Source organism: Gigantopelta aegis, chromosome 4 (genome assembly GCF_016097555.1).
Source record: "Gigantopelta aegis isolate Gae_Host chromosome 4, Gae_host_genome, whole genome shotgun sequence".
NCBI lineage: Eukaryota > Metazoa > Mollusca > Gastropoda > Neomphalida > Peltospiridae > Gigantopelta > Gigantopelta aegis.
Window position 1 is genome coordinate 82,836,461 of NC_054702.1, and position 27,372 is coordinate 82,863,832.

General features: G+C 35.6%; 2 protein-coding genes across 4 annotated transcripts in view; one reads left to right on the plus strand and one right to left on the minus strand.

Annotated features, from left to right (window-relative positions):
* Positions 1–507: 507 nt before the first annotated feature.
* LOC121371223 (DNA-dependent metalloprotease SPRTN-like) lies at positions 508–13,268 on the minus strand. Its single transcript, XM_041496953.1, has 6 exons — positions 12,949–13,268; positions 8,315–8,423; positions 7,096–7,140; positions 5,760–5,834; positions 4,323–4,587; positions 508–3,180 (listed from the first exon to the last, which is right to left on the minus strand). Exons 1-6 carry the CDS (start codon positions 13,230–13,232, stop codon positions 2,264–2,266), a joined length of 1,695 nt encoding a protein of 564 aa, XP_041352887.1. The 5' UTR covers positions 13,233–13,268; the 3' UTR covers positions 508–2,263.
* A 1,445-nt stretch (positions 13,269–14,713) lies between these two features.
* Positions 14,714–27,372, plus strand: part of LOC121371225 — a 48,536-nt gene continuing 35,877 nt past the window's right edge. For all 3 annotated transcript variants that reach the window (XM_041496958.1, XM_041496957.1, XM_041496959.1), the window contains exons 1-2: positions 14,714–14,822; positions 26,444–26,589. In XM_041496958.1, coding sequence (XP_041352892.1) covers positions 26,527–26,589 — 63 coding nt within the window. In that variant the 5' untranslated portion in view covers positions 14,714–14,822; positions 26,444–26,526. The remainder of the gene's footprint in view (positions 14,823–26,443; positions 26,590–27,372) is intronic.

Genomic DNA, 27,372 nt, shown 5'->3' on the forward strand with positions numbered 1-27,372 from the left:
AGTGCAGACATATTTCCAGATTCTGGTCAACCAATGGGAAGATGACTAATTTGTGGCTCCTTGTAAATGCATTTCACAATATTATATTGAATGAAACAATTTCCACGGTTTTAACATCAAACACGGTCTATGCCTAATAAAAGAATGCATAAAAAATCCTAGATGTCTGTTGGAAGCACCAATATGATGGAACATGCAAACCCATAAAATTACCCCCCCCCCCCCCCATTGTATCATACATATTCTTTGAGAATTCTTTTTATACAAGTCTATTTTTGTAGAAGGTATCTCCCTGTTTCAATGTTACAAAGCCTTGTTTCACTTTATTGTAGTTTAATACAGATGGGTTACAGGTTTGTAGATTAACCATTTTTACGGACTGAAACCTAGGGTCTGCCATGTGGGACAGGAAGAAAACGCCAGAGTCCATCACACCTTTGGCAAGTACTGTTCACCTGACCTGAACCACATCCCACCTCACAGTAAAAAAAAACAAAAAATGGTACCAGCAATTAAATTCTTTATTAGTGAGAATAGCAACATATTGCAACACAAAAATAGGTGAATGAATAACCATATACAACTGTGCACAATAAATATATATATATACTGATTTGGTTTTCCTCTGGTGTAAAGAAACTTATATTACATACAAAAGTGTGTTGTTCTATGCAAGACATTTATTCATTCATAAAATGAAATGAATGAATGTACAATTTTATTTTAAACAAAATATGTACTGGTAAGGAAAAAACATACAGGTATACTTGATTCAGAAACAATTTAAAGTAGATCCATCCAAGATATACATGTCAATAGTGTTAACGAACAGGTAATCCACAATGGATCGAATATTATTTATCTACCATAGGTGTAAGTGGGTAGGCCAAGGGGGCACTGCCCACACACCCCAACATTGGAGAGTGCATTGGAACAGCCCAGTTGAAAAGCAAGTTAATATATAATTACACCCCCCCCCCCCCCACCCGGTTGCTTTCATTTTCCATCAAAGAAGTCCATCATGATTTTTAATTAATTATTCAACCCCTGCAATTGCCCAGGTCAATCAGCAATGTCATGGACTATAGTTAGGGTGTTATACTTTTAATGTGATTAGATTAGTGACTGCTTCTGAAGAATAGTTGAATGGTCTTACAGGAATAAAAATAATGACAAAATAAAAATATACCCAAAAGTGTTGACTCCTAGTCTTCAGAGATCACCCGATACATTTTATCATTAGCAGCAAGGGATCTTTTATGTGCACTTTGACACAGGCTTTTTGACATGAGTCACTGATTGGGACAAGGGAAAAAAAAATCTCATTCGGAGGATGGGTCCACTGAGGTGGTTAATTCTTATGACATAACGACCTCAGGAAATATTATGCCTGAACGTTAACCAAAATATGTTGACAGTGGTCCAAAAGCTGGATAGAAAACATGGTTCTATTGACTTGCATTATGCACTGCATGCAAACCAAAACTTGTAAAAAAAACATGAAGTAAATAAAACATTATTTATGCCATAACTTGCTTAAATAAATAGCAGATTTCAGAACTTTATTCATAAAGACAATGAATGCAAAAAAAGTTGCAAATATTGTGTCATTAACACTATAAAAATATAGGCCCCCAAAAGTCTGAAAATATGACCATCACAGCATAAAATACTTATTAACGTTAATGTTAATCTATAGTTTATCAAAAATATTAAAATATTTTACATAAAATTATATGTATCACTGATTAAGTTATGAAACAAACAAAAAAAAAACCCTGGTGTCTTCGACAAATTACAGATCAGAAAATTATATGTATCACTTATTAAGTTATGAAATTAAAAAAAACCTGGTGTCCTTGACAAATTACAGATCAGAAAATGATCTACCTAACAAAGCCATAAATGCTCTGTTAGTTCATCCAATTAATCCTATTTTTTCAGTGTTAAATTGCTTTTATAACTTTTTTCTTAGACTTTTTCTTCTCAGCTAGTAAAACAACTTTTTTTTTTTTTTTTAAACTATAAATTATACAAAACTTTGTTTGACTTGGTGAGTCATATCACTAATCTACTTAATAGCGTTTGTACTTTTTTCTTTCTTTTTAAAAAAAACTGCTTTTATACAACATGAAGAACAGTCCAGAAAGTTGTTTATTATAAACTAATTCCATCGTGTTCCAGGTTATCACATAACAGCAGTATTGGTGAAGAAACATGCAAACCCATATAATGGATAGAAAACTCCAAAACTTTACATCTGTTATTGCCAAGACAGACACTGGTCTAAGTGAGAGTTTATCTGTGAGTCTGGTATGCGTGTCTTACAAACTGGACATGGGTGTGCTGCTTCTACCATGGAAGGACCAGCCTTCCCTGGGCTCATCAACCTTCTGATATCCATATTCGATCCATAATTGTTTTCATTCTCTTTATTTTGTTTTATATTCTGTGTACTTTTGGTGGCATGAGTTTTATTGCCAGCATTTTTGGTTAGTGAAGACACTTTGAGTTTTTTTCTCAATGGTTTTATTTCAGAGGAATCATCTTCGCTGTCGGACAATATCACAGCTATTGAGCTATTGGATTCAATTTTTCTTTTAGGTGCTTCTATTTCGATACCATTATTCAATGCAAATGATCCGAAACTGCTTTGAGAAGCTTCAGTTAATTTCTTTCTTTCAAGGGCAAGAAAGGAATTTCCATCTGCACTGGCACCCAATGTCTGACCGGAACCAGAAACATTCCAAGAAGACTGTTTACAGGAATCACCATTTGTCTGGTTCATATCACTAATTTCTCCACTGGAAGAACCTGCATCGTCACTCACATCCATTGTATCCCAGATTGTCTGAATTCTCCCATTATTAGTGGAAGACTTGGTAGATTTTGTTGCATTTTCTGTTACGTGACTTTTATTTGATATAGTGTGGATATTCACCAGTCCACTCTGTGGTTTAGGAATCCATCTATTTGAAGTATTGCTTGATTTTGGTTTTGACGAGGCAGGCTTCAAATCAAAATCATCAGAAAACCAATCATCTAGACTGTTTGCACTGTCATTATCACTGTCATTGGGTAATTTCTTAATTTTATGCTCTTTGTTTTTACCACCTGTTTTTGTTTTGCTGGAGCCTGACAAAAATGAGCGAATGTCAGTACCGTTCGAGTCTGCATCATCTGAAAAAAAGAAATTATTTCATTCAATACTAAATTTTTGGGGATTGCTACGTCAATACCAGAGTATATCACAAGAATATCATTAATAGTAGATCATCAATATATAGTTAAAGGGTCTTCCCTGAAAGAATCCCAATTATTACAACAAATTTGTTGAGTGCACATAAGCCTACATTAAATTCATTTTAACCGAGGGTCATTCACAATTATCATCATTTCATAGACATAGAAACCATTGGTTGTTATTATGTGTAAATACTTTAAAATTTTGTTGTAAAAAATATTGCTTGAAAAATAAACATTTTCAATGCACGTTTTTAGAAAGGGACAGGGAGGGAATATAATTAAAAATGAAAACTAGGACATGGTGACTAGGGATGGGATGGTTCGGTTTTTTTTTTTCCGGTTTGATTTTTGTTTTTTGGTCCATGGTTCAATTTATTCACGATACAAGTACGCCAATTATCATACATACAATTTTATAAACTATTTTAAGAGCAAGACATTTTATTTTTAATGGTCATTTGTAAAATAATTGTAAATATAAAATTATATCTTGACTAGAAAACAAAAATAGCATTTTTACCAGGCCATGTTAGCATGTTGGGTCTGGGATACATGGGCAATGTGTCCCGCAGGATTTGAGTTCAGAGTGTTGGCAAAATAATTTGGGGGCGAGAATGCTAGGGGGTCTGGGGATAGTCTCTTCTGTTTTTTGTTTTGTTTTGTTTTTTAAATTCAGTTGTCTTTAGATGCATTCTGGAGTACATGACACACCACCATCCCTGTTTGATGGTCCTATATGAATTAATAAGAAAGAGATGCTCCGGCAATAAAAAGATTACATGTGGTAGGACACCATACCATAATACGACCTATCAAAGATGAGGATATAAAATTTAGGATATCATTTACATGGCCATGATGGGTTATGCAAAAACAAAATGGGTTACTTCAACTTGTTATTAAGTAACCCATAAATGATTTATGTAAATTTTCAATTCTCAAGGGCCTGCATTCATTCATAATTTTTAGGAAAAATTAAACAGCATATATTTTCAGGTATTATTTTCTTGGACCATCTAATAAGTCAAATGTTTTTACCAAAAACAATGACAAAAACCTACATACATGTAACATACCATTTGTGTTTTTTGTTGCATTCTTTACCGACGATTCACCCTTAGATTTTTTCTTCTGTCCATATCCTTCTGGCTCCTTGACCTTAATATACGTCCCACCACATGACCGCTGGTGTTCTCCCCACCAAGGGTCTCTTGATGAAGGAGCCCGGTTCATAGATCGCTTCACATACCCAAAATAGGGACGTCTCTGTTGACACGGTCCATTACATCGCCACCAGTGTTGACGATAGCTATCCACCTCATCATTAAAGGTATGATATATCTGTTAAATAGCAATCATGTCGGCTTTGCATTTTGTTTACAAATTAAATACATATAGAAACCACAAAACTAAATCTTAGTATTATAATAATACACTAGGAACCTGTCTCAGTTTCAAAATGTGTTACTCATGAATCTTTGAAATGAAAGAATTAATGTTTAATGACATCCCATCACAAACATACACTTTGGCTTTTGGGTATTAAAGAAAGGTAAGTGTATGAACAAGCAGTAAAATAAACACATTAATAGTTTGTAATGATCCAAGGACTATTTTATTAATACAAATAACAATGAACTAAGGTTTGTAGAAACATTTTCAATGACATGCTAATACTAATAAACATGAAATACACATGTTGCTGTAAAAACTTTGCAAACAAAACATATTTTAGTCATAACTAAAAAAAATAGATTACGGAAGCATTCTGAGAGTACTGCTAAAGCAATACCTGTCCCTTACAGGACCCAACAAGTTTTCATATCTCCTAAATTCAAGGGCTATACCTCAGTGAAAAGTGGGTAAATCACTATTAATGTTACACTTGATCAGTAACAGTATATGATAAAAGTTATATACAAAATTTTATCTCAAAATTGCAAAACAAAAGTCTGGGAAAAACATTCTTCATATTTCCTAAGTTCAAGGGCCATAACTCCGTCAAAAATGGGTAAATTACCATGAAAGTCAAACTTGATCTGTAACTATACATGATAAAGCTATACACAACATCTCAAGGCATTCTGAAAAAAAACACCATGTGGAAAACTATATGTCGGACAGACGGACGGACATACAGACAAACAGTCATACTAGATTCAAACATGGCCTCAAATATACTTTAAACAGACCACGTTTAAATATGGCCTCAACTGCAGACAAATATAGGTTTATCTTCACAATCAGAACAATTCAAATTGTAATTGTTTTAAATGTATTCACAAATAGAAATGTACTTATATTTTTTATTCACACAAAATTATTAGACCTTATTTTAGTTTTTAAACTCATCCACCAACCAAAAATACCCCCAATCACTCCACCTGATGACAGGGAACATGTTCCTAAAGACATCTAACCAACCTGACGAACAGTAACATTAAAAAAGAATTGAACTACAGTCTGATGCACTTGTTAATAATTGTTAGCCAGAACAAACAATGATGACTTACTGTAATCTTTGTGCCACTTTCCTTGTTAATTCTGTGCATGTGTTTATGAAATTCTGGTCCATGCCCATCATGGTCCTAAAACAAACAAGAACAAAATTAAGTACAACTGTGTACTGATTGTTTTAGTTTTTGCATATTAAGTTATTAAGTAGCGGCATTTTATAACATTAAACAATGGCAGTCCGTGACGTCTATTGATATTTCAACCTTATTTACAGAATTTATTCTGACACGGAATTGCTTGTTGAAACATGGAATACAATCCCAGATTCTAATAAAAAAGTGTATCCGTATCTTCATTTAAAAGATAAAGTTGGCTATTACATGGCAATAAATGCTATTTATTTATGATTATATCAAATTGTGATAACATTTGTTTGTACCCGGTATGTAAAATGTGTTTGTATTAATTATGTATGCATCATTGGTATTTACATTTTAGTTTCAATGCATTTAATGAAGACTAATTATGTTGAATTTTGTTATTACATTGTTTATTTCATTATATGTAGGGTAATAATTATTAACACTTAATAGAGAGAAGGCCACAAGGGAGATTAGTGCACTACTATTTGTGTAACATTCTTTAAATAAAGATTATTATTATTATTATTATCATTAAATCATATGCATGATATGCATTCAACATTTACTAAAACATGTCAATTGTGTATTAAATTTCAACATCTAATTAAGATAAAATGAAAACTATTAAAATATAAATTATATTTCCATGAAAAACAAAACAAACATCAAGTGATTTTCAATCTAGTATGTTAGACAGATTTCATTCCTGGACCAACTACTTGTGTAGAATATTTTAAAAAACATACAGTGATAGCCTACTTAAAAGTATTTGGTATTGTTATTCACAACAAAAAAAAGAGGTGGATTTGAATAAATGGTCTTGGACTTCGTTCCTTTTCCACACTTGACCCAGACCTGAGTAACCAACATTTACACTAGATGATAATGAGACTAAGGAATAATGTAAAATAGAATAATGCATCTTAATTCCAGCACTGAACATAAATGCCAACTCATGCCATTGCATTGCACTCATATTCCATCTATGTTTATTAGCCCTATAATTTAAGTGGTGGCAAGCATATGGCAAAACGATGTAAAAAAATATTATTAAAATAAAATGAGAGTGCTCTTCCTTGCACGGGTACTCGAGCCCTAAGGAATACCACTTTACTTTTAAAATATCAGTGTCCTATTCATGTATCTTTTTATTGTTAAAATAATATTAACATAGTAATTCCATTAAAATACAATATATGTGTATGCAAATGTGAAAGCTGGTGTGCAAACTCAAGAAAAGCATTCTTACTTTGTTGTTATCAGTCACAAATAGATAGGCATGGATCATTTCATGCTGAAAAACAAAAATTATATTCAGAACAATATTGAATCAACAATGATTAAGTTCTATTTTGTTTTTACATCAGAAAGACTACATTAAACAAAAATACTTATACTACAGGACCCATGAAGGTTAGGTCTAAGAAATGTATTAAATACATATTTTACAACACTGCACAAATATTTTACAACAAAGACAAGAGACACCTTAAAGTATAACCTATGGGGTCTATGGAACTTGGGTTTATCTATACATAGTAACAACAAACATTTAGCTAAAATATATGATCAATTTTAAAAGTTTGCTAACTACAATAACAATAACTCAGTTACGTTAAAAGATATGATTTAACAAGAATACTGATGAGATACAAACAAACAAACAAAGTTCGTTTTGTTTAACAACAACACTAGAACACTTTGATTTATTAATCATCAGCTGCTATTGGATGTCAAATGGTAAGATACAAAATTAGTTTTGTTTAACAACACTATTAGTGCACATTGATTTACTAATCATCAGTTATTTGATGTCAAACATTTGGTAATAAATGGTGAGATACATTATATGCCCATCAAAAGTAGGTCATGGTGATCTAGCTATGGTATGCAACACACCACCATCCCAAGTTGTACTTATATGCAAGGTTTGATAATCATATATGAATTGATAGGGAGCATATTACCCGGACAAGGTGTTTTTCATATTAATGTGCAGTAATGCATAAAAAAATAGGTCATGGTGACCTAGTTATGGTATGCCACAACCTGCCATTCTAAGCTGTACTTGCATGCAAGGTTCAATGATCTTGTATGAATTGATAAGGAAGATACGGCCTGGACAACAATTTTTAGTAATGCGTAAAAAGTAGGTCACAGTGACCTAGTTATGGTATACGACACACTGCCATACCAAGTTGTACTTGCAGGCAAGATTTAATGATCCAATATGAATTGATAAGAAAGATATAATGGCTTATTTACAAAACTGTGTAGGAGTAAACAGAAATGAATCAAATGAAATTCTTTATCAGAACAAGGCCATGACAATACAGCTTAATCAGTAATATAATTATAAACTCTCTTATGACAGAACTAAAATACATACTACATGCAGACTAGAAAGTTGACAAACCACCACATCACTTGAAAGAAGAAATGTTTTGATTATACTTAATGATATTCACCAACAGTGTTTCCACTAGATCTTTCCTAGGACGGAGACGGAGTAAAGGCAAGCTCAATCTGACGGAACACAATCCTCCTCTACCTTCATAGCAACACAGTCCTGCACACCTAGCAACAGAGGATAAACAATAAGACATGCATTTATTTATATTTCCTGCAGTGATCTATTTTGCATTGACGATACTGATGTGCCATAAATGAAAATAACACATAAAGCCGATTTAAATATATCATAAATTTATGGGTTATGATTTTACTGGGAGGGGTAAAAACTAAGACCAAGCTCTTGTCCCAGGCAAGTGGATATTTTTGAGGATGAATATAGAGTAAATTACACTAGTCACCCAGACCAGATAATATATTTTTCAATATAACTTATGCAGTGTAAAGATTCCTTTTTTCAGGCCACCCACAAATGTTGTACAGAGCTCTGTCAATAACATGATTTCAACCAATAATGAGGGGACTAGTGACTTTCATGGGGACTACAAACTTTCTAGACAACTAATGTCCTAGAGACAGGCCATTGGAAAATATTTCTCTATTTCTACCCATAAGTTTAAGTAATCCAAGGTTATTAAACTTGCTGATAAGAAATATATCGATGTTCATTACAAATATAGCACAATAATAAAATAAGGTGAGAAATTTTAAATAAAGAACAGAAAAGAAAGGAATGTTTGTTTAATGTCTCATTAAACACATATTACACTATTGGTATTTGATTTTAAATAAATAGAGCAAAACGACAAATCTGCAAAAAAAAAAATCTTCTAAAGTAAATGTAAAAATATCAAGGGTAAATGTGTATCTCACACATTTGGCAACTAAAATATTTCATACTATATATATATACATATAGTCGAGCAACATTGTGTCGATACTCCACAGCACTTGTTTGCCTTGGACTATATTCAGGTTGTTTTTCAATGGCATGGTTTTTGCTGTGGACATTTTCTTAATTGCAGGAGTTGGAATCATACATTTTTTTATTTTAAGCCAATGAAAATTACTATGCTGTGAAAAATAGATTAATCTATTGTACTGCTGTGCACGTTCTGAACAAAGTTAATCATCTTTTAAAACTTCTATAAATTGAGAAATTAAAATCACTGTGGACATTAAAACAATCTAAATTTTGTTTTTAACATTGAATTTATAAGAAAGTTATAATAACAAAATACAGCTACACAAAATGTTTTGTAGAAGAACAAATAAAAAATTCCACGCTTAATAAAGTATAGGAATAATATTTGTTGTGCATTGGTTTGTGGCATCAAAGTTGTAGAGCTAAAACGTTTACGTCTCATAATTTTCCGTGACAATCCTTGCATCAATTTCAGATACAACATGGTCACGGGCAGTTAACACCTCCTTAACAATGATGTTGTCTAGGTCATACCCAAATCTCTAGACTAGGTTGCCATAAGAAAGTCACCAAAAGCAGAAACAGTGGTGTCACTGAATACACACCGAGATCGATGCCTTCTTTGTCAATTAACAACTAGTTAACCTATCAAGACAAATAAATCCTACTTTCACCAGTCCACAGTTTCAAAAAGCCACATGACTAGTTGCATTGTGTAACAATTGTCGTCTGCTTGCATTTTCTTTTATTAGCTCAGTAAGACCATTTTAGTAACTTGTTCAATGTTTTAGATAATTTCATTTGTATATCTTACACATGAACTGTTACAGTAATTACATGTACAAATCATGTTTTTACCGTCAGTTGTGGCAACTCTTTTGACGGTTGATCACATGCTCACAATACAAATAGGGCAATGATTTCAGATTGTGCAATTCATATCTACCTTTTTAAATATTTTACTTATTTTAACACTTAATATTAATATCGACACAGAGCAGGGCTCAAGCGACCGGGCGAAGTGAGCCGAAACGTCGCTCTGACCAGCCTGACTTCGCCGTGCTAGTCATCGTAAAGCGAGATCTGTGTCGCCTTTTTAAAAATAGCCATCACTTGCAATGTACACAATCACGGATGAATGGTGAAGAACTTGAAGAACATCTATTCATAGATAATAATCAAATGTGAAGTGTCTGAGAGTTTGAAGAGAGACTGGTGCCACAAAATCAAGCGACAGGCTCATAGACTGTCTAGCTCAGACAACATCTGTGTCTGGCACTAATAGTTGGCCAAAACATGCTACTGACTGTTGATGCGTATTATCAGGTGAATGTGCTAGAAATTGTATAAGGGTGGGGATCTAGACTATGATGAGTGCATTTTTTTTGGAGGGGGTTGGGGTGGGGTGGGGAGTTTGGGTCATGCTCTACCGGAAAATTGATAAACAAAATATTCGTTTGGAGCAGACATTGTACATAGACTTTGTCATAATGAATAACTTCAACATACAAAACAGATGTCGAAATTATAAAATATATAGTACAGACCAACCTCTTGAAGCGGCTTTTTAATGTATATGCACTCATAATAAACAGTGACCTGTCCTACACACCCAGCGGCCACTTAAACTACATCCCCAATTCGCTAAAGTGCCTGTGTTAAGCAGTCACCATAAATTCTTTAAACATTTTTTTATTGTAAACAACAGTGACAAGGTGCAGCAGATAAGCAATTTTCACACCTTCACGGATACTAGTGCCCATTCAGTCTCACAATTCCACAATGTATTAATTAAGAAACTGTGACAGGAACGCATTTAATTGCCTCTGGGTAATCTAAGCTTGACATTGTAGATTAATCTACTAGGACAATAATCTGCATGGAGTAGGTATTGAATGAAATGAGAAGACAAACTTGTGAGAGAAAGAAGAAAGAAGTGTTTTATTTAACGACGCACTCAACACATTTTATTTACGGTTATATGGCGTCAGACATATGGTTAAGGACCACACACATTTTTTTTAGAGGAAACCCGCTGTCGCCACATAGGCTACTCTTTTTTACGACAGGCAGCAAGGGATCTTTTATTTGCGCTCCCCACAGGCAGGATAGCACAAACCATGGCCTTTGTTGAACCAGTTATGGATCACTGGTCGGTGCAAGTGGTTTACACCTACCCATTGAGCCTTGCGGAGCACTCACTCAGGGTTTGGAGTCGGTATCTGGATTAAAAATCCCATGCCTCGACTGGGATCCGAACCCAGTACCTACCAGCCTGTAGACCGATGGCCTGCCACGACGCCACCGAGGCCGGTACTTGTGAGAGAATGAATTCTAAACGGTTAAATTAGTGCTTTTCAATTGCATTTCATTATTTCTAAAGAAGGTGACATGTGGAAAGGTGATTTAAAAAAAAAAAAAATATATATATCCATCAATTTGCATTACAAACTGTAAAAAAAAAAAAAAAAAAAAAAAAAATACAGATGGTAAAAGTAGCATCTGTATTAAGATAACTTCTTTTTGTGTATTTTATTTTTTGGATTAAAAATTCAAGTCTCCCTGCTGTTAAAATCTTCACCCTCCCTAAAGTTTGTGAGAGAAGTGACTTCGCTCTCTAATTTTGACCTCGCCAGAGGCCTGATAGAGACATTTTTCCATATAAACCAGGGCTTGAAACTTGCCAAAACATATGGTGGCCCAAAAAATAATGGATGTTGGCAAATTATGGTAAGCGAACCAGAAACCATAAGCAAGATTTTAATGTGGAATAAATAGATGCAATACGAATATTAATAGTGGCTAATATATTATAGATCTAAAGTAGATCGCTCAACTAATATCATATGGGCATCCAATGCCATCATATTTTAATATTAAAGTTGCCCAAACAGGGCATTGGTCGTACTTGGTGACTTGGCCACAGGCCGTTTTGAGCCCTGTAAATGTCTATGATGGGACCAAATAATATATCGACACAAACATAATATCAACTCAACTGAGATAAAAACATGATACATTGATAGTTAATACACATTTTTGCCTGGACTAACAAGTCATATCAACACAAGAGATATATTGACTCAAACAAGTTTGACACAACGGTGCTCGACTTTATATATATAAAAATAGAAGTAGGTGCCACCTGACTCCTTGATGGAATATTTAATGTAGAGGGCTGCCAAAAAAAATTCATTGTCTGCCATTTTGCTTTTTTATGGAATACTTTTCAAGAAGGGTGGAAGGATATGACATAATCTAACTACATCATGACATGTGTTAAGGTATAAAACAATCGTCATGATGTCATATTAACTATATCACACACTTTGGAGATTTCCACCTTCTTGAAGAGTATTTCATGAAAAAAAAGCAAAATAGCAGGCAGTGAAAAAATGCATGCTTTTTGTCCTTGGAGATCTCTCTCAAAGAAGTTGGGCAGGACTTTCCTTTGGATTGTCATGTATAAAGAACATTATAAATACTTATCATAAATACTTAGGGTTAGGGTTAGTTACAGTGCCAAATGAAAGTCCTTCCAAAATCTAAAGGTAATTAGTGGGTGTGCAATTTATCATAGTTGTTAATTGATTCAGACAGTTTCGTTTCGTTGTTAGGAATGAACGGTTAAAAAATTTGATGTAGTGCACTCTAGCTTTATCCTCGCACATAAACGTGAAAAGTTAGAGAATACTGGAGCTATCAAAAACCATATTCTTTTTAATAGCGATGTGCAGCTTTAATAAGGAGTTTAGATGTGTTTACAGTGTCATTCTGGGACTCCATTTCACTTCTATTCCACTGAGTCGTCCTTCAAAAAAGCGATCATTATACTGTAGGAAAAGAGCTCTTATGTCTGGGTTAGGGTCAGTCAATTCCCATTGTGGATCAATCAGAGATAGTTCAGTCTTTTCTGCTGTTAATAAAGAACTGGATTTTACAAAACTTTCACTGATTTCTCTGTCAAATTGTTCCTGTAATCTCAAGGCAATGCTGAAGTCATCAATGTCCATGTCATCGCTTTTCGCGTCCCATCCGTTCCCATCCATATCGGAAACTGTTCCGTTCACAGCTGCCCGCCATGACAAAAGGTCAAAGCTCAACGAAAATAATTCGAGGACGAATTCGAATGGTCGATAGGCGTAACTCGAATAAAGTCGTGTTTGTGTTGTCTAACGACCCCACTAGAGCACATTGATTTATTAATCAGCGACTATTAAACATTTGGTATTTTTGACATATAGTCTTAGAAAGGAAACCCGCCACATAGGCCCTATCTCCATTAGTAGCAATTAAGCTTTTAATTTAAAAAGGTTCTTTTATATGCAACATCCCATATCTATAGACAGGATAGTACATACCATACCTTTGGTATACTAGTCGTGGTGAAGTTGAAACAAGAAATAGCTCAATTGGTCCATCGACGGGGATCGATCACAGACCGATCGCGCATCAGGCGAGCGCTTTACCTCGAATAATAATTCTACACGTTTCCCAAATAAGCATTGATTAAAAAAACAACAACAAAAAAACAAAACAAAAAAACAACAACCCCCCAACCCCCCCCAAAAAAAAAACCCCAACAGCAACAAAACAAACAAAACAAAACAACAACAACCCAACAACAAAAACCAACAACAAACAAAAACAACTTCAATATATATATATAATAGTTTTAGTAATTACTATTAAAAACTGCATTTCAGTGGGCCTATTACTATTGGAAACAATCAGTGCACCTCAGATATCAATTATCTAGCTGTCTCTTTCTGTCTGTCTGTCTATCCGTGTCTCTTTCTCTCTTCTTCCTTCCTTTCTGCACCCCCCCTCTCTTTCTCTCTCTCTCTCTCTCTCTCTCTCTCTCTTTTTGTTCTTACTGCAGCAAGGGATCTTTTATATGCATTTTCTCACATACAGCAAAATACATACCACGACCTTTGACCAGTTGTGGGGCGGGACATAGCCCAGTGGTAAAGCGCTCGCTTAATGCGCGGTAAGTGTGGGATCGATCCCCGTCGGTGGGCCCATTGGACTATTCTTGTTCCAGCCAATGCACCACGACTGGTATATCAAAGGCCGTGGTAGGTGTTATCCTTTCTGTGGGATGGTGCATATAAAAGATCCCTTGCTGCTAATCGAAAAGTAGCCCATGAAGTGGCGACAGCGGGTTTCCTTTCTCAATATCTGTATGGTCGTTAACCATATGTCCGACGCAATATAACCGTAAATAAAATGTTTTGAATGCGTCGTTAAATAAAAACATTTCCTTCCTTGACCAGTTGTGGTGCACGTACTGGTTGGGACAAGAGAAAAAACAATCAGTTGAATAGATCCACCGACATAGTTCGATCCTCCGACGCAAGCACCTCAAGCGAGCACTCAACCGGTTGAGTTTAATCCCGCCAAAAAAGAAATAAAAGAAAGATAGAAAGAAAAAAGAATGACTGACAGACAAAAATAGGAGTAGTTGTATAGAATAAAGTGTATAACGTATAACCTTGACCTTATGGCATTGACACCGATTTGACATCCGGAAGTGATCAGCAGAGCGACATACCTTAGCAAAATGACATGAATTTATAATATATAATCTTTGTTACAATGTTATGATTTCTACAAACCTACCGTATTTCTTTTGGGTAAGTATATGCTCATTTTATTTTATATTTCGTTATTATTCTATCCGAATATTCTACCAGAACTGTGATGGCATGGTCCCAGCCTTGGATCTTGCCAGTCTGAGACTTGTTGAAGCAGACAGGATCAGGCTAGCAGTAGCAGACATCACATTGATTATGTCATTAGCATGTGTCACAGTGAAATGTCTGATCACTAACATATAGCATGCATTATGTATCAGCACTGTAGAGTTATGTAAATGTAGATGTGACTATACATATATAATACTATTTAATTACACATAGTGACATACCATTTAAAAATATATTTAATTCCAGTTCATTACAAGTGAATTTTAATTTATACAGTTTTTAAAATTGTTTCATCCAGATGGTTACTAAACTAGATGTTGTAAATTTGTTTCATGATTTTACAATAGGAATTAAAACAATTCTTATGTAGGAATTACTTCCTTATGACTGCAAATGTTTTTTGTTTTTTTTTAAAGAATGGGATTTAAATCCTTAGGCATCAATACATTAGGACTACCCCTTAATGTACTAACCATGCTTTTGCATTGATCAGTAATATAATAGAATAATTAAAAACATTTTTAATGTAATAACTAAGCAGTGTTTAACACTGTTTAATCTGGACCCTAATAATTACTAGAAATTAAATGAATTTGAACAAAATCTTTATATTCAAGTTTTATTTAGCCAAACAAAATCTTGCAACTTTTTCTTCTGCGTTCAAGCTATAGTTGATCATGCTTTAGATTTGGAGTCCGGTTGTGGTGATAAAAAATGCTGTCTCAGTCAAGACTTCTTTGGAACCCCAAAGCTTGACAGCCAGTATTGCTCCGTTTCGGCCAGTGCTTTATCCTGGCTTTATTGTAGAGGGGGAAGAATTGCAGGATGTGCTCTGGAGACTGTGGTCCTGTTTGACATGGACATTCAATGATTCATCAGTGTTTGCCAGTTTCAGGCGGTACATATGGGATCTGAGATGGCAGTGACCGGTTCTTAACCTGAAAATGGTTGTTTCTTGGTATCTCTCCAGATGATGGATTGGATCCTTGGTTGTAGCGTGAGTGCATTGGAACTTTCTCTTAATTATGGGTTTTGTTTCTCTGAAGGAGATTGGATGATTTGGCTGTTCCATTGTGATTCCCTCCTTTGTCAGCCCGTCAGCTTGTTCATTTCCTGCATTGATACCACAGTGTGCTGGAACCCACTGGACTACAACTTGCATGTGTAGAGAAAGGTTTTCTTCAGGTGACTGTATGCTTTAAGTGAGGGAGTTGCAATCTGCCAGGAACACAACATGTCATAGAAGTGGATTCTCCAAATTGATGATTCTGGTGGCTTGAAGAAGGGCATTTGTTTCTGCTGTGAAGTTTGTTGACTGTTTTCCTGCTGGGTATGATCTGGAAGTTACTCGTCTATCAGGAAATCTTACGTGGACACCACTACCAGCATTCTTTACTGCCTCTTCAGCTGAGCCATCTGTGTAGACATGGGTCCACTGTGAGGTCAGGGTTAAAAATTAACATGAAAACTATGGTCACCAGCAAGGCCAGTTGAAGAAATATCTTACTGGCCCTTCTCAAATTCAACTAGCCCTTCAATTTTAACATTCTTTAACTGCACAGCCAAATTCAAAACTAGAATGTTCTTTGTTAAATAATAACCATGTGTTCATCGTATACAGACTGTTTGTTTCAAAAGGAAACCGATGAATTGTCATTTAACGTCATAATGAATAAAGTTGAAATTCATTTTTTAAAATGTTAAACAGTTTTAAACCCATAACTCAAATAACACTTAAGTCTTTGAAAAAAGAAATTTAGTATAAATAAAAATGTTTCTTTACAAATTACCATTAAATTATACATATTAAATCTCATTTTGATACAGGTTTGAAGACAAAATGCTAGAACAGCCAAGGTATGCAGCTTGACTTGCATTGTCTCTGAAGAAAAATAAATAAATAATGCAATACAAAGAGAATAAAGGTAGAACTGTGCATGCTTTAGTATATAAACTAGTCTGGTGGCAGTTCTCTTTGTGGCAATGCCAGAAGGTTGAAATAAATTTGGGGACGATGCAAGAGTAATAACATTTCCTCAGGAGTGGCTGTCTTCCTACAGACTAATCACGCACATGTTTATTTGAATAAAATTGTAAATGCTAGTAAGCTACTAATAAAATAAATATCAAAAGAAAAATAAATCTGTGACAAAAAACCCTCACCCAAGCAAAACATTTTTACCAAAATATACGATGTATCATATTACAAAGCATACATACTTATTGTTTATTACAGTAATATTTGGACGGTTATGTAATCATGTAAGTCTTGGTGTCACTTTAGATCCAATCTGTTCTTATTTCACGCAAATCGCTTAAACTTAAAACAATATCAACACCGACAATTAACTGACATTTGGAATAAGCCCTGTAGTAATGAAAAATGTAATTGGTATTTTTATATGCGTGCAAATGCTGTTGTTAGTATGAGTTAAAACTACAAGATAGATTTCGATTTTGTCCTAGAATAATGTAAGCTAATTAAATATTGTTCCTTTTTACCATAACATTGAATAACAATTGTCAAATAGTAGCTCTACTAGATAATTATGGCGTATCCAGTCCATTTCAATAAGACGACGACTTCCAGATTAAAAAAAATATATGCAATGTCTTCAATACGTTTTGAGCTCTATTTTCAGAAAGACCCAACCCAAAGCCACAGAAGCTGAATCTGGCGTTGTCAAAATATAGAACATGTTCTATGTCTTCTGCTTCTGTAGTTCGCGCCCTCACAGACGCGATGTCTATTGTCACATTCGATTCAATTTAAGTGTCTTTTCTTTTTTGACTTGTACCATACTCGCCAGACCCTAAAATCGGTGGTCGCCCAATGGACTACCTTTCTAAAATTCTTTGTCGCCCTTAGCCAAGAAAGGTCACCACGGGTGACCGGGCGACTGCTAATTTTCAACCCTATGAGGTGGTGTACATGTCTTGAAGCATTTCCAATATGAGAGACTTTAGGATGGCATCTGACTGTTCTCCCTTCCTGGTGATTCCTGGAACATTCTCTACAATGGTTATGTCTTTTAATGACATTGTCCAATCGTCTACATCTATCAAGGGTTCTTGTTTTTCAGGTGTCCTTGGTAGGATATCAGAGTATGTGTGTCCAAGCTGTCTGGCAAGATGGTTTATGCTGCTTTGTTTTAAACAGTATTTTGTTCGCTCTTGGAGTTGTTGATGTGCTGGGTGAGATGGAAGCCTCTTTAGTTTCTCGGTTGTGATTAACAGTTTCTCCTCCCTTTGTGTGTCTAGTGGCAGCAGTCCTGTTGTTTGTTCCAGTGCACTGATTGGAGTGGTTTTCATGCCAGTTGTTATACGGCGCATTCCTGTATCTTTGTCAGTCTGTTGGAGTTTGTCTTTGCAGCAGTTGCCCAGGCTGATGATCCGTATTCCATAACAGGTCTGACGGCTCCTGTGTGCACTTGTTGTAGGATCTTGCTGTTTGCTCCCCAATAATTCTATGATGTGTATAATGGGTTTTTTGTGTGTTTTTTAAATAAAGAATTTGCAGGTACATAACATGTATATTATGGTATCATGATAAATGTGATAACCCTGTGCCATGTGGTTGTTACACTTTTACATTCAGTTCACAGGTTTGTGTCCATGAAGAAATCATATCATTCTGCGATGAAAACCAAAATTATTGTACTTGTTTTAAGTAAAACAGAATAAGCACAAACAAATCAGTTTCAATTCCTTATTCATAAATAGTCAACAGATTATCATGATTCAGAAAAAAAGAAAGAAAGGTTTTATTTAACGATATGCGTAATGGGTTAGCAGATCAAACGCAACACTTCTGTCCATTCAATAATTACATAGTGGAATCTTTGGCAGGTTTTTTTTATAACCCTGCACCACATATCATTTTGTAACGTTAAGACCACCATCCCTTCTAAAATTATGTAACACCCTCATCACCCCTCCACTTTTCACTGCCACAGTTATGCATTTTAACCAACATTATTCAGTTTGCATTTTTTTCTTTTGGATTTAAATTATTTTAAATAAATAATTGATTAAAAAATAATCTATTAGAAAATATGGCCATGTACAGTATTTAGTTTATGCTTTAAAAAGAAATTGCATTGTTTTAAAGATGTTTCCAGTAAATAAATCTTGACAAACAACCCCTACCCCCATAGCGTTTGTAACACATCTCATGGTGCATCAAAGAGTGTTACGTAATTGTTGAAAGAAAGAAAGAAATGTTTTATTTAACGATGCACTCAACACATTTTATTGACGGTTATATAGCGTCAGACGTATGGTTAAGGACCACACAGATTTTGAGAGGAAACCCGCTGTCGCCACTACATGGGCTACTCTTTCCGATTAGCAGCAAGGGATATTTTATTTGCACTTCCCACAGGCAGGATAGCACAAACCATGGCCTTTGTTGAACCAGTTATGGATCATTCAGCGATGAAAGTTCGCCGCCTTTCGTCGGAATTCTGCCTTTTTGTTGCGCCAAAATAAAAAAAATAAAAATCCGCCCCTTTTCAACTTTCATTCGTTCCGCCTAAAATTTCCGGAGTTTAGATCCAACTTTAGATCTAATATGGCTGCGCCCATTGTGGCTGCCATATTTGCTTATTCGCCATTGACCAGATTTGTCTCGTGAAGTATCATCTGCGCGAGACCAATGCGCAGATCGTATACATTGGTCGCGTCATGTTGGACAAAATGGTGGTATTGTTTGCGAATGCATTGAAAATCTGTCCATTGTTCGGGATTTTGTGATTTCAATGGGATGTCATACAAAGTTCTTGATCGGTCAGCGGGCACCCCCCTCAAACATAAAATTATTTCAGCCCTTTTTGGGAAAAGTCACTTTCATCCCTGATCACTGGTCGGTGCAAGTGGTTTACACCTACCCATTGAGCCTTGCGGAGCACTCACTCAGGGTTTGGAGTCGGTATCTGGATTAAAAATCCCATGCCTCGACTGGGATCTGAACCAGACTGTAGACCGATGGCTAACCACGACACCACCGAGGCCAGTCATAATTGTTGAAATGCTCTTTTGTAATGCATTGTTTAATAATCAGTTTCCATTTTGCACGTTTGTTTACAATGTGTATAGTGTATAGTGTATAGTGAATGAGCAACCTTTACTTGATTTTGTACTCGTGTTCTTCATTCGAATGCAACCACCAGTAATGTACCATAGTGAATTGATTATGTATAGTACAATACAGTTTTCAGAACTTCTTTAATTGGCCGATTACATACATGGTCCAGAAATCGATATCAATTGAGATATTCCAAATGGTTGTCTGCATTAAAATAACACACCAATCGAAATATCTGGATTATTTTCTCAAGTATCTGGATTGTTTTTGCCAAATCACTCAAATCAGCGATGAGTTACAAACGATACCGAAAATTAATACGGAATTCATAATGATCAATCGGACAACTTCATACATAACACATTTTTCCGACTGCACAATGATGTTAACAAATTTCATTGGTTTTCGCTGTTAAGACTCTGAATGCACATGCCAAATAATTTAATACTTAGGCGTTTTTGGAGTCAATCGCCAGACGGCGACGATAATAAATTCAATGTCACCACACCAACATTTTGGTCGCATTGGCAACCATTTTGGTTGCAATGTAGAACACTGTGATAGAATTCAAAGCATCTTGCATGTGGATTGTGGCAGTGTTGGTGTTTTCTGCTGCATTCAAGATTGCAAGATCATCAGCATGAAGTGCCTTGGAAACATGTTGGGACAGATTTTCAGTGATGTAATTGATGAAGACTGTGAAGAGAGTTGTAGATATGACACTAACTTGTGGTACACCTTTGATCTTTATGAGGTGGCTCAGACATCGATTCAGTTTTACTTTGGCTGTTCAGTGTTGCAGGTAACTCTTGATCCAACTGTACATTTTGCATGCTATTCATGTATTCGGCAGCTTCAGCAGGAGTGCATTCTTCCAGACCTTGTCAAAGGCCTTTGAGAGATCCGTGAAGACTGCTATGACTTTTTTCTTCTCCTGAAAGCTATTTTCATTTGGCTGAATTAGGATGGTAAGCTGGTCTTCAGTGTTTCTCTTCTTCCTGTAGGCAGTCTGTTCTTTGCAGATGAGACCATTGCTTTCCAGATGCCATCTAAGCCTTCGGTTGATCATTCTCTCCAGAATCTTTCCCAGAACACTTAAAAGACTTGTTGGTCTGTAGCTTGTTTTGTCCTTCCTGTCTTTGCCTTTTTTTCAGAATGGGAATAACTATGGCCTCCTTCCAGGCTTGAGGGAAGGTTCCATTGTTCCATGACTGGTGGTAGAGTTGCAACAACTTTTCCTTGGCTATTTGTCCCAGATGTTGGATCATTTCATTGGTGATACCATCTTTGCTAGGTGCCTTTTTTTTCTTCTAGAGTTTCTTGATGGCATCAGTCAGTTCCGACATTCCTAAATTTGAGATCATTGATATGTTTGGGTTTTGAATTCTGGTCTTTCCTTGGAGACAGTCTTTGATCTTTTTGTTCCTTTCTGGTGGGATTTGGAGAGAACATTCACTTCGGAATGCATCTGCCAGAATATTTGCAGCTTGCTTTCTCGTGTGGAGTGTCCCAGCTTCTTCTATGATAGTATTCCCTTGTGAGAGTGTGGCATCTTCATTGAGTGACTGTGTGAGATGCCATAGCTTTTCTGTGTTTCGTTCTAGATTGAGAGAGGAAGTTTTCTCATGCCAGCTGCGACAGAGTTCCTCAGTTTTTTCTTTTGTGAAGGCTTCCTTTAGCTGGTTGTGTATTCGTATGTTAACACGTGTGGGTACCTGTTCCATTTGGGATCTTGCATCTGACAGTTTGTTGTGGATTTTCCTCAGTTTGTCAGTCCAGTATGGCTTGTAATCCTTTCTGGATCCACGTGGAATAGATTTTTTGGCTGCATTCAGAATGGCTTCTGTGAGAAGTTTGACATTTAAGTTGATGTCTTCTGTGTGATGCACTGCCTTGCAAAGTAGGTCTGTGTGATATTTGAAACTGTTCTAGTTAGCTTTCTTGTAGTTCCAACTGGGTTCTTTTCTTTTATATTCAGTATGTTTCCTGTTAGCAATGTCCAAAGTCACAAGGAGATGGTCACTTCCACCTAACTGGCTGTTTACAGTCCTGGATGCATTTTTCTGCACATCTTCTGTTGCCATAGCTAGGTCTGCTGTGGATGTTTTCTTCCATGCTCTAGAGTAGTAGGATGGTTCGTCACTTGGCTGGTTGATGATGATTAGCTGATTGTCTACCATCCAGTCCTCAAGCTTTTCTCCTCTACTGTCTGTAACTTCATAGCCCCAACTGGGCTACTGGCCATTGAAGTTTTCTACAATGATATGGTTTTCCTTTACCAAAGGGATGGATTGGAGGTTCAATTTGGACTATAGCAGTTGGTAATACTCATCTCTCCGGAGGAAAGGAGAACCTTGGTTGTGATGAATTCTAATTCTCCGTCTTCTGCCTGGTTAGTCTGGACTGCTGGGATACCAATCCTAACAAGAATCAAGACTCCGCCTTTGTGTCCTATTTGTCTGTCTTTTCTGAAGGTTTCAAATCCTCTGATGAAGAACCTATGTGTTTTCCTGAATGCACATAACATCTATGTTTTCTTTCAAGAAGGCTTGGAGTTCTGGCTTTTTGTGTTGAATTCCTTCTGCATTCCACTGCACAATTCTGAAGATCTTTGATGTTTCTGCATGTTGACCAGTAGCACTACTCTGTCTACCCCTGGCTTTAAAGCTGACAGAACTGCCAGTTGCTTGAATGGGCCCCTTCGAGGCTGGAGGCCCCGGCACTGTACCTACCTGGCTTTGGTCCATAGGGATGACACCACTTCGATATATCCATCTGTTTCATGATCATAGACAGACCTGTCAACCCTCCCGGATTCTGCGGGAGACTCCCGGTATTTGATCAAGTCTCCCGCGGGAAAAACGTTTCTCCCGGGAAATCGTTATTTTCTAAGCATAATAAAACATTCAAGCTACCGTGGCTGTGTATTGACATTCAGTGTTGCCATATATAAAACTATCCAATTTAGTCCTAATAACACCTCTGACTGTAAAATGTCTTCCCACTGGATTACATAACACAAAGTTCTATGGCTGGAAGTGCTAGAGTAGACAGCGAACGCATGCATCAATACACACGATGTCAAAATTACATGTCAAAGCAAGACAACAGAAAGACCAATTAGCTGTATAAACAATACTTGTATCAATTAGATTTGTAGGTTTGTGCAGTAAAATATTAGTAACGAGTACACTTCAAGGGATTATTTTCCTATGATTAATAAATCTTGTCATAACGTTACTCACGGAAATAGGTATAATTCCGGTATATTTCACACGATGTCAGTAATGAGCTTTTACTTATGATTAGTAGAAATGATTAGTGGAAATACAATGTTTATTGCATGGTTATAGGATTTTAAATAAGTACCACACCACTGTACCTTATTGTAATAAAAACTGAATATTAATTTATAAGATTTAGGCCTATATAAATTTGTCTTGGGTCTACTTTTTACGAAACACAAATAATGATGATGCAACCTGTAAGTGTAATACCGTAAATGTACTAATTAATGTTTAAATGTTAGTGTTAAGATTTTTGGATAAAAGAGTTATTTTTAAAAATATGTATTAAATTATAATAATATTTAAAAATAATTAAAACAAAATTTAATATATATGTAATTTTTTTTAAATTATATATATATATATATATATATATATATATATATATATTTTAATGCCAATAACTAAGGTTGACAAGTATACATGACATTATGTAGTGTTCATATAACTTATTGTAGTACTTTTTAAAAAGTTGCGTTAAATCATGTGCAGTTAAAAAATCTCCTGTTTTATGACAAAATCTCCTGCTTTTTCAACACACACCTCCTGCTTTCTCTTGACGAAAGATTGACAGGTCTGCATAGAGCTTGGTGCATGTACAAACATTTCCTTTTGGTTTCCACGCTAATGCTTATGCATAGGTTCTGTACTCTGACTTCAGTGGACATGGTTTGAGTTTGGAGTTTTCCTTTTCCTAGGAGAGTTTCCATACTAGGATTCTGAGCCTCTCCAGTTCATTTTTGATTTTGGAGTTTGCTTCTCCTAGACAGTTGTCTTTCTTGACTCATATCCTCTGTCTGTCCCGTCTATATTTGACCAGTCCAGCTTGGGTGACCCTACCAGGAGCTGATGCTCCAGGTAGGCATAGCTCTCGGGGTCATTGTGACATGCAAGCCACCACGTCAAGGTATGGACCATGCGATAGAAATTGTGCAACTAGTTAAGATCTTTAAATTATTATTTACATATGTGTATCCGAATTGTCTTTGAATGTGTCAAAGATCAAGGTGTTCCAATTACTTGTCAACAATGTAATTACGTAATTGCAGACATCATGTACTAAGTTGAGAATGGTCATTGATATGTGTCAAAAAATCTGAAAATAAAACAAAAACTTTAATCGCTATATTTTGATCAGTTGAGTGTTATTCAAATATATGAAATATATGCAAGAAGCATTGCAATGAGAACCATATCCTGAATGAATAACTAAGTATCAGGGTGCTTGTGAAGGGACTTTTACAGTAATAATAATGGGAATTGTCAACTTGAGCTCATAGGTTACCTGACATCACTTATTCGATGCCTGTAATTGGTGTACCATGACTGATTGACACATTTATCTTGTAAGGTATTGAAATAGGGCAGGCCAGTGATTTGTAAATTGGCTTTTTGGCAAAATCATAATAAAATAAATTTGCCAAATTAAACAATTAAATCGCATTTGGTGATTTGGCAAATGGTAGCGAAAACGCTAAGATCCATAACCATTAAATGTGTTTGGGGGTGGGGGATAATAAAGATGACTTGTTCCTGAGCCCCAAATATGCAACTCCAATAGACACAAATAACAAATCATTTACCTTTAATTTTTTTAACAAAAAGCGTAAATTTAGCAGTATATACAGCACTCTACATTGCAAGCGAAATGGTTGCCAATGTGACTAAAATGTTAGCAGAGCAACTGGTTGAATTTATTGTCAGTATTGCCATTTGGTAACTAACACCAAGAATGTTCAGCATATTATTCAGTCTTGTGCATCTTATATAAAAATTTAAATTACATCTGAAATGACTCCATTGTGCAGTCGAAACAAGAGGTTTTCCACATTAATCATCATAATTGGTATCGTTTGGAACTCCTTGCTGATTTTGGTGCCCACTATGATTTTGGGATAACAATTAAGTTACTTCGATTGGTCTGTTAGTTTAGTGTATGCAACTGTTTGGAATATATGGATTGTTTTTATTTCCTGGATTAAGTATGTAATCAATAATTTATGTGTTTGTGTGGGTGCGATGTGTGGGTGCGATGTGTATAGTTAATGGTATTTTAGATAAGATGGATGCAAGAAAACTAGTGATGTGGTTAGTAGTGTTTTCCCTAGAAATTTGGCAAGGCATGGTAGATAAAACACTTTGTGGGCAATTTTTACCATTTTCAGGACACTTTTTTTGCATTAAAGACCAAAAAAATAATTGAAATAAACATAAATGTAATTAATGTTCTTGCTTTAATAAATGAATTGCAAAATATATAGCAGATATATTTCTATTAATTAATAATACATTTTTTTAGTGTTTTATCAAGGCAATTTTAGAATTAATTATTGAAAAAGGCTTTTTTAAATCTCGGTACAGCATGGCACTGATTAAGGCAAGATGGTGCTAGACTAGTGAGGCATGGTGCTGCACCATGCTAAAACAAGTTAGGGAAAACATAGTTATGTTTAGTTATAATTTTATGCTTTGTAAGTAAATTGATGTTTTAATCCCTAACCCAAAGAAGAGTAACTCAGTAAGGCATACAAAAGTGTACAGAACATTCTGTATGTTTGTACCCACAACTAACATGTTTGAACCTTAATTGAATGGAAGCAAGTTTTAAAACCAAGTTTACCTACCTACCTACCTACCTACCTACATACATATATACCTACATACGTACATACCTACATATGTACATACATACCAATCTACCTACCTATATTTACCTACTCTATAACAATGTTAAAGTTATAATTCATTCATTGCATATATACATTATATATATCACGTACAAACTGCGAGTAAAACATCAAATCTTGTATCCCCATCAGTGGGTCCATTGGACTGTTTCTTGCTCCAGCCAGTGCACCACGACTGGTACATCAAAGGCCGTGGAATGTGCTATCTTGTCTATGGAATGGTGCATATAAAAGATCCCTTGCAGCTAATCGAAAAAGAGTAGCCCATGAAGTGTCAACAGTGGGTTTCCTCCCTCAATATCTGTGTGGTCCTTAACCATATGTCTGACACCATATAACCGTAAATAAAATGTGTTCAATGCATCGTTAAATAAACCATTTCCTTCCTTCCTTCCTTCAACTCTTGTATAACTACTTATTTTACACAATAAATTATGATTTTAAAAAATAATAATTTCAGAACTATTTAACTTTTATTCAATATTTCAGACATTTGAAATGAAAAACCAGAATGGGCTGAGGAAAGCAGCCTCTGGTACTTGTTGGAAGGGAAGTCCACCACCATTATCATCATGACGACTAGTAGTGATGACTTGCTACAGGCAAACCAGGTGGTAAAGGAGCGCTGGAAAGTGGTAAATAATACATGCTTTAAATGCTTTAATCTTTTAATGAAGTAATAGTGTACTAATAATTAAGAAGACTTTATCATTTAAACTTCTTAAGAACAAAAGGCACTGAAGTGCTTAATATTGGTTGAGCAATTCTATCAATGATTTCAGTCAAATGTGTTTATTGCTTCTGAGGCCAATAAACCTTTTAAAATGGTTTCTGCGGCCAAACATTTCATTTTTCATTTCAACTTATTTTCGTGCTTATATCCAATTAAGGTTCAAGCACACTGTCCTGGGCACACACCTCAGCTATCTGGACTGTCTGTCCAGGACAGTGAGTTAGTTGTTATCCACTGAGTCATTAAAATTCGCTCTGGGTAGGAGCTAGTACCAGGCTGCGAACCCAGTACCTACCAGCCTTATGTCCGATGGCTTAACCACGACACCACCGAGGCCAGTTCAGACATTTCAAAACAGACCTCACCATTGTAAGGGGAGCTATCACTGTGCCAGCACCCCATCACTCTCTCTGAAACTAGTTCAAGCATATGAATTTTAAAAGGATTAAGTATTAATATAGCTCAAAATGGTAATATCTTAAATGGGTTCCCTCAATTATTTTCATGATGAGGTCTGTTAAAAACATAATTCATATTAATTATTTTTCTTGTCAATCGAGTCTGTCAAGCATTGCCCATACCTATTTGGCCAGTTTGTCAATTCTAGGTTCCATGTAGAGAGGATGATTTTCTGTGATCACAAAAAAAATGGTCAGAATCATGGAATTCCATAACTGAAATGGAA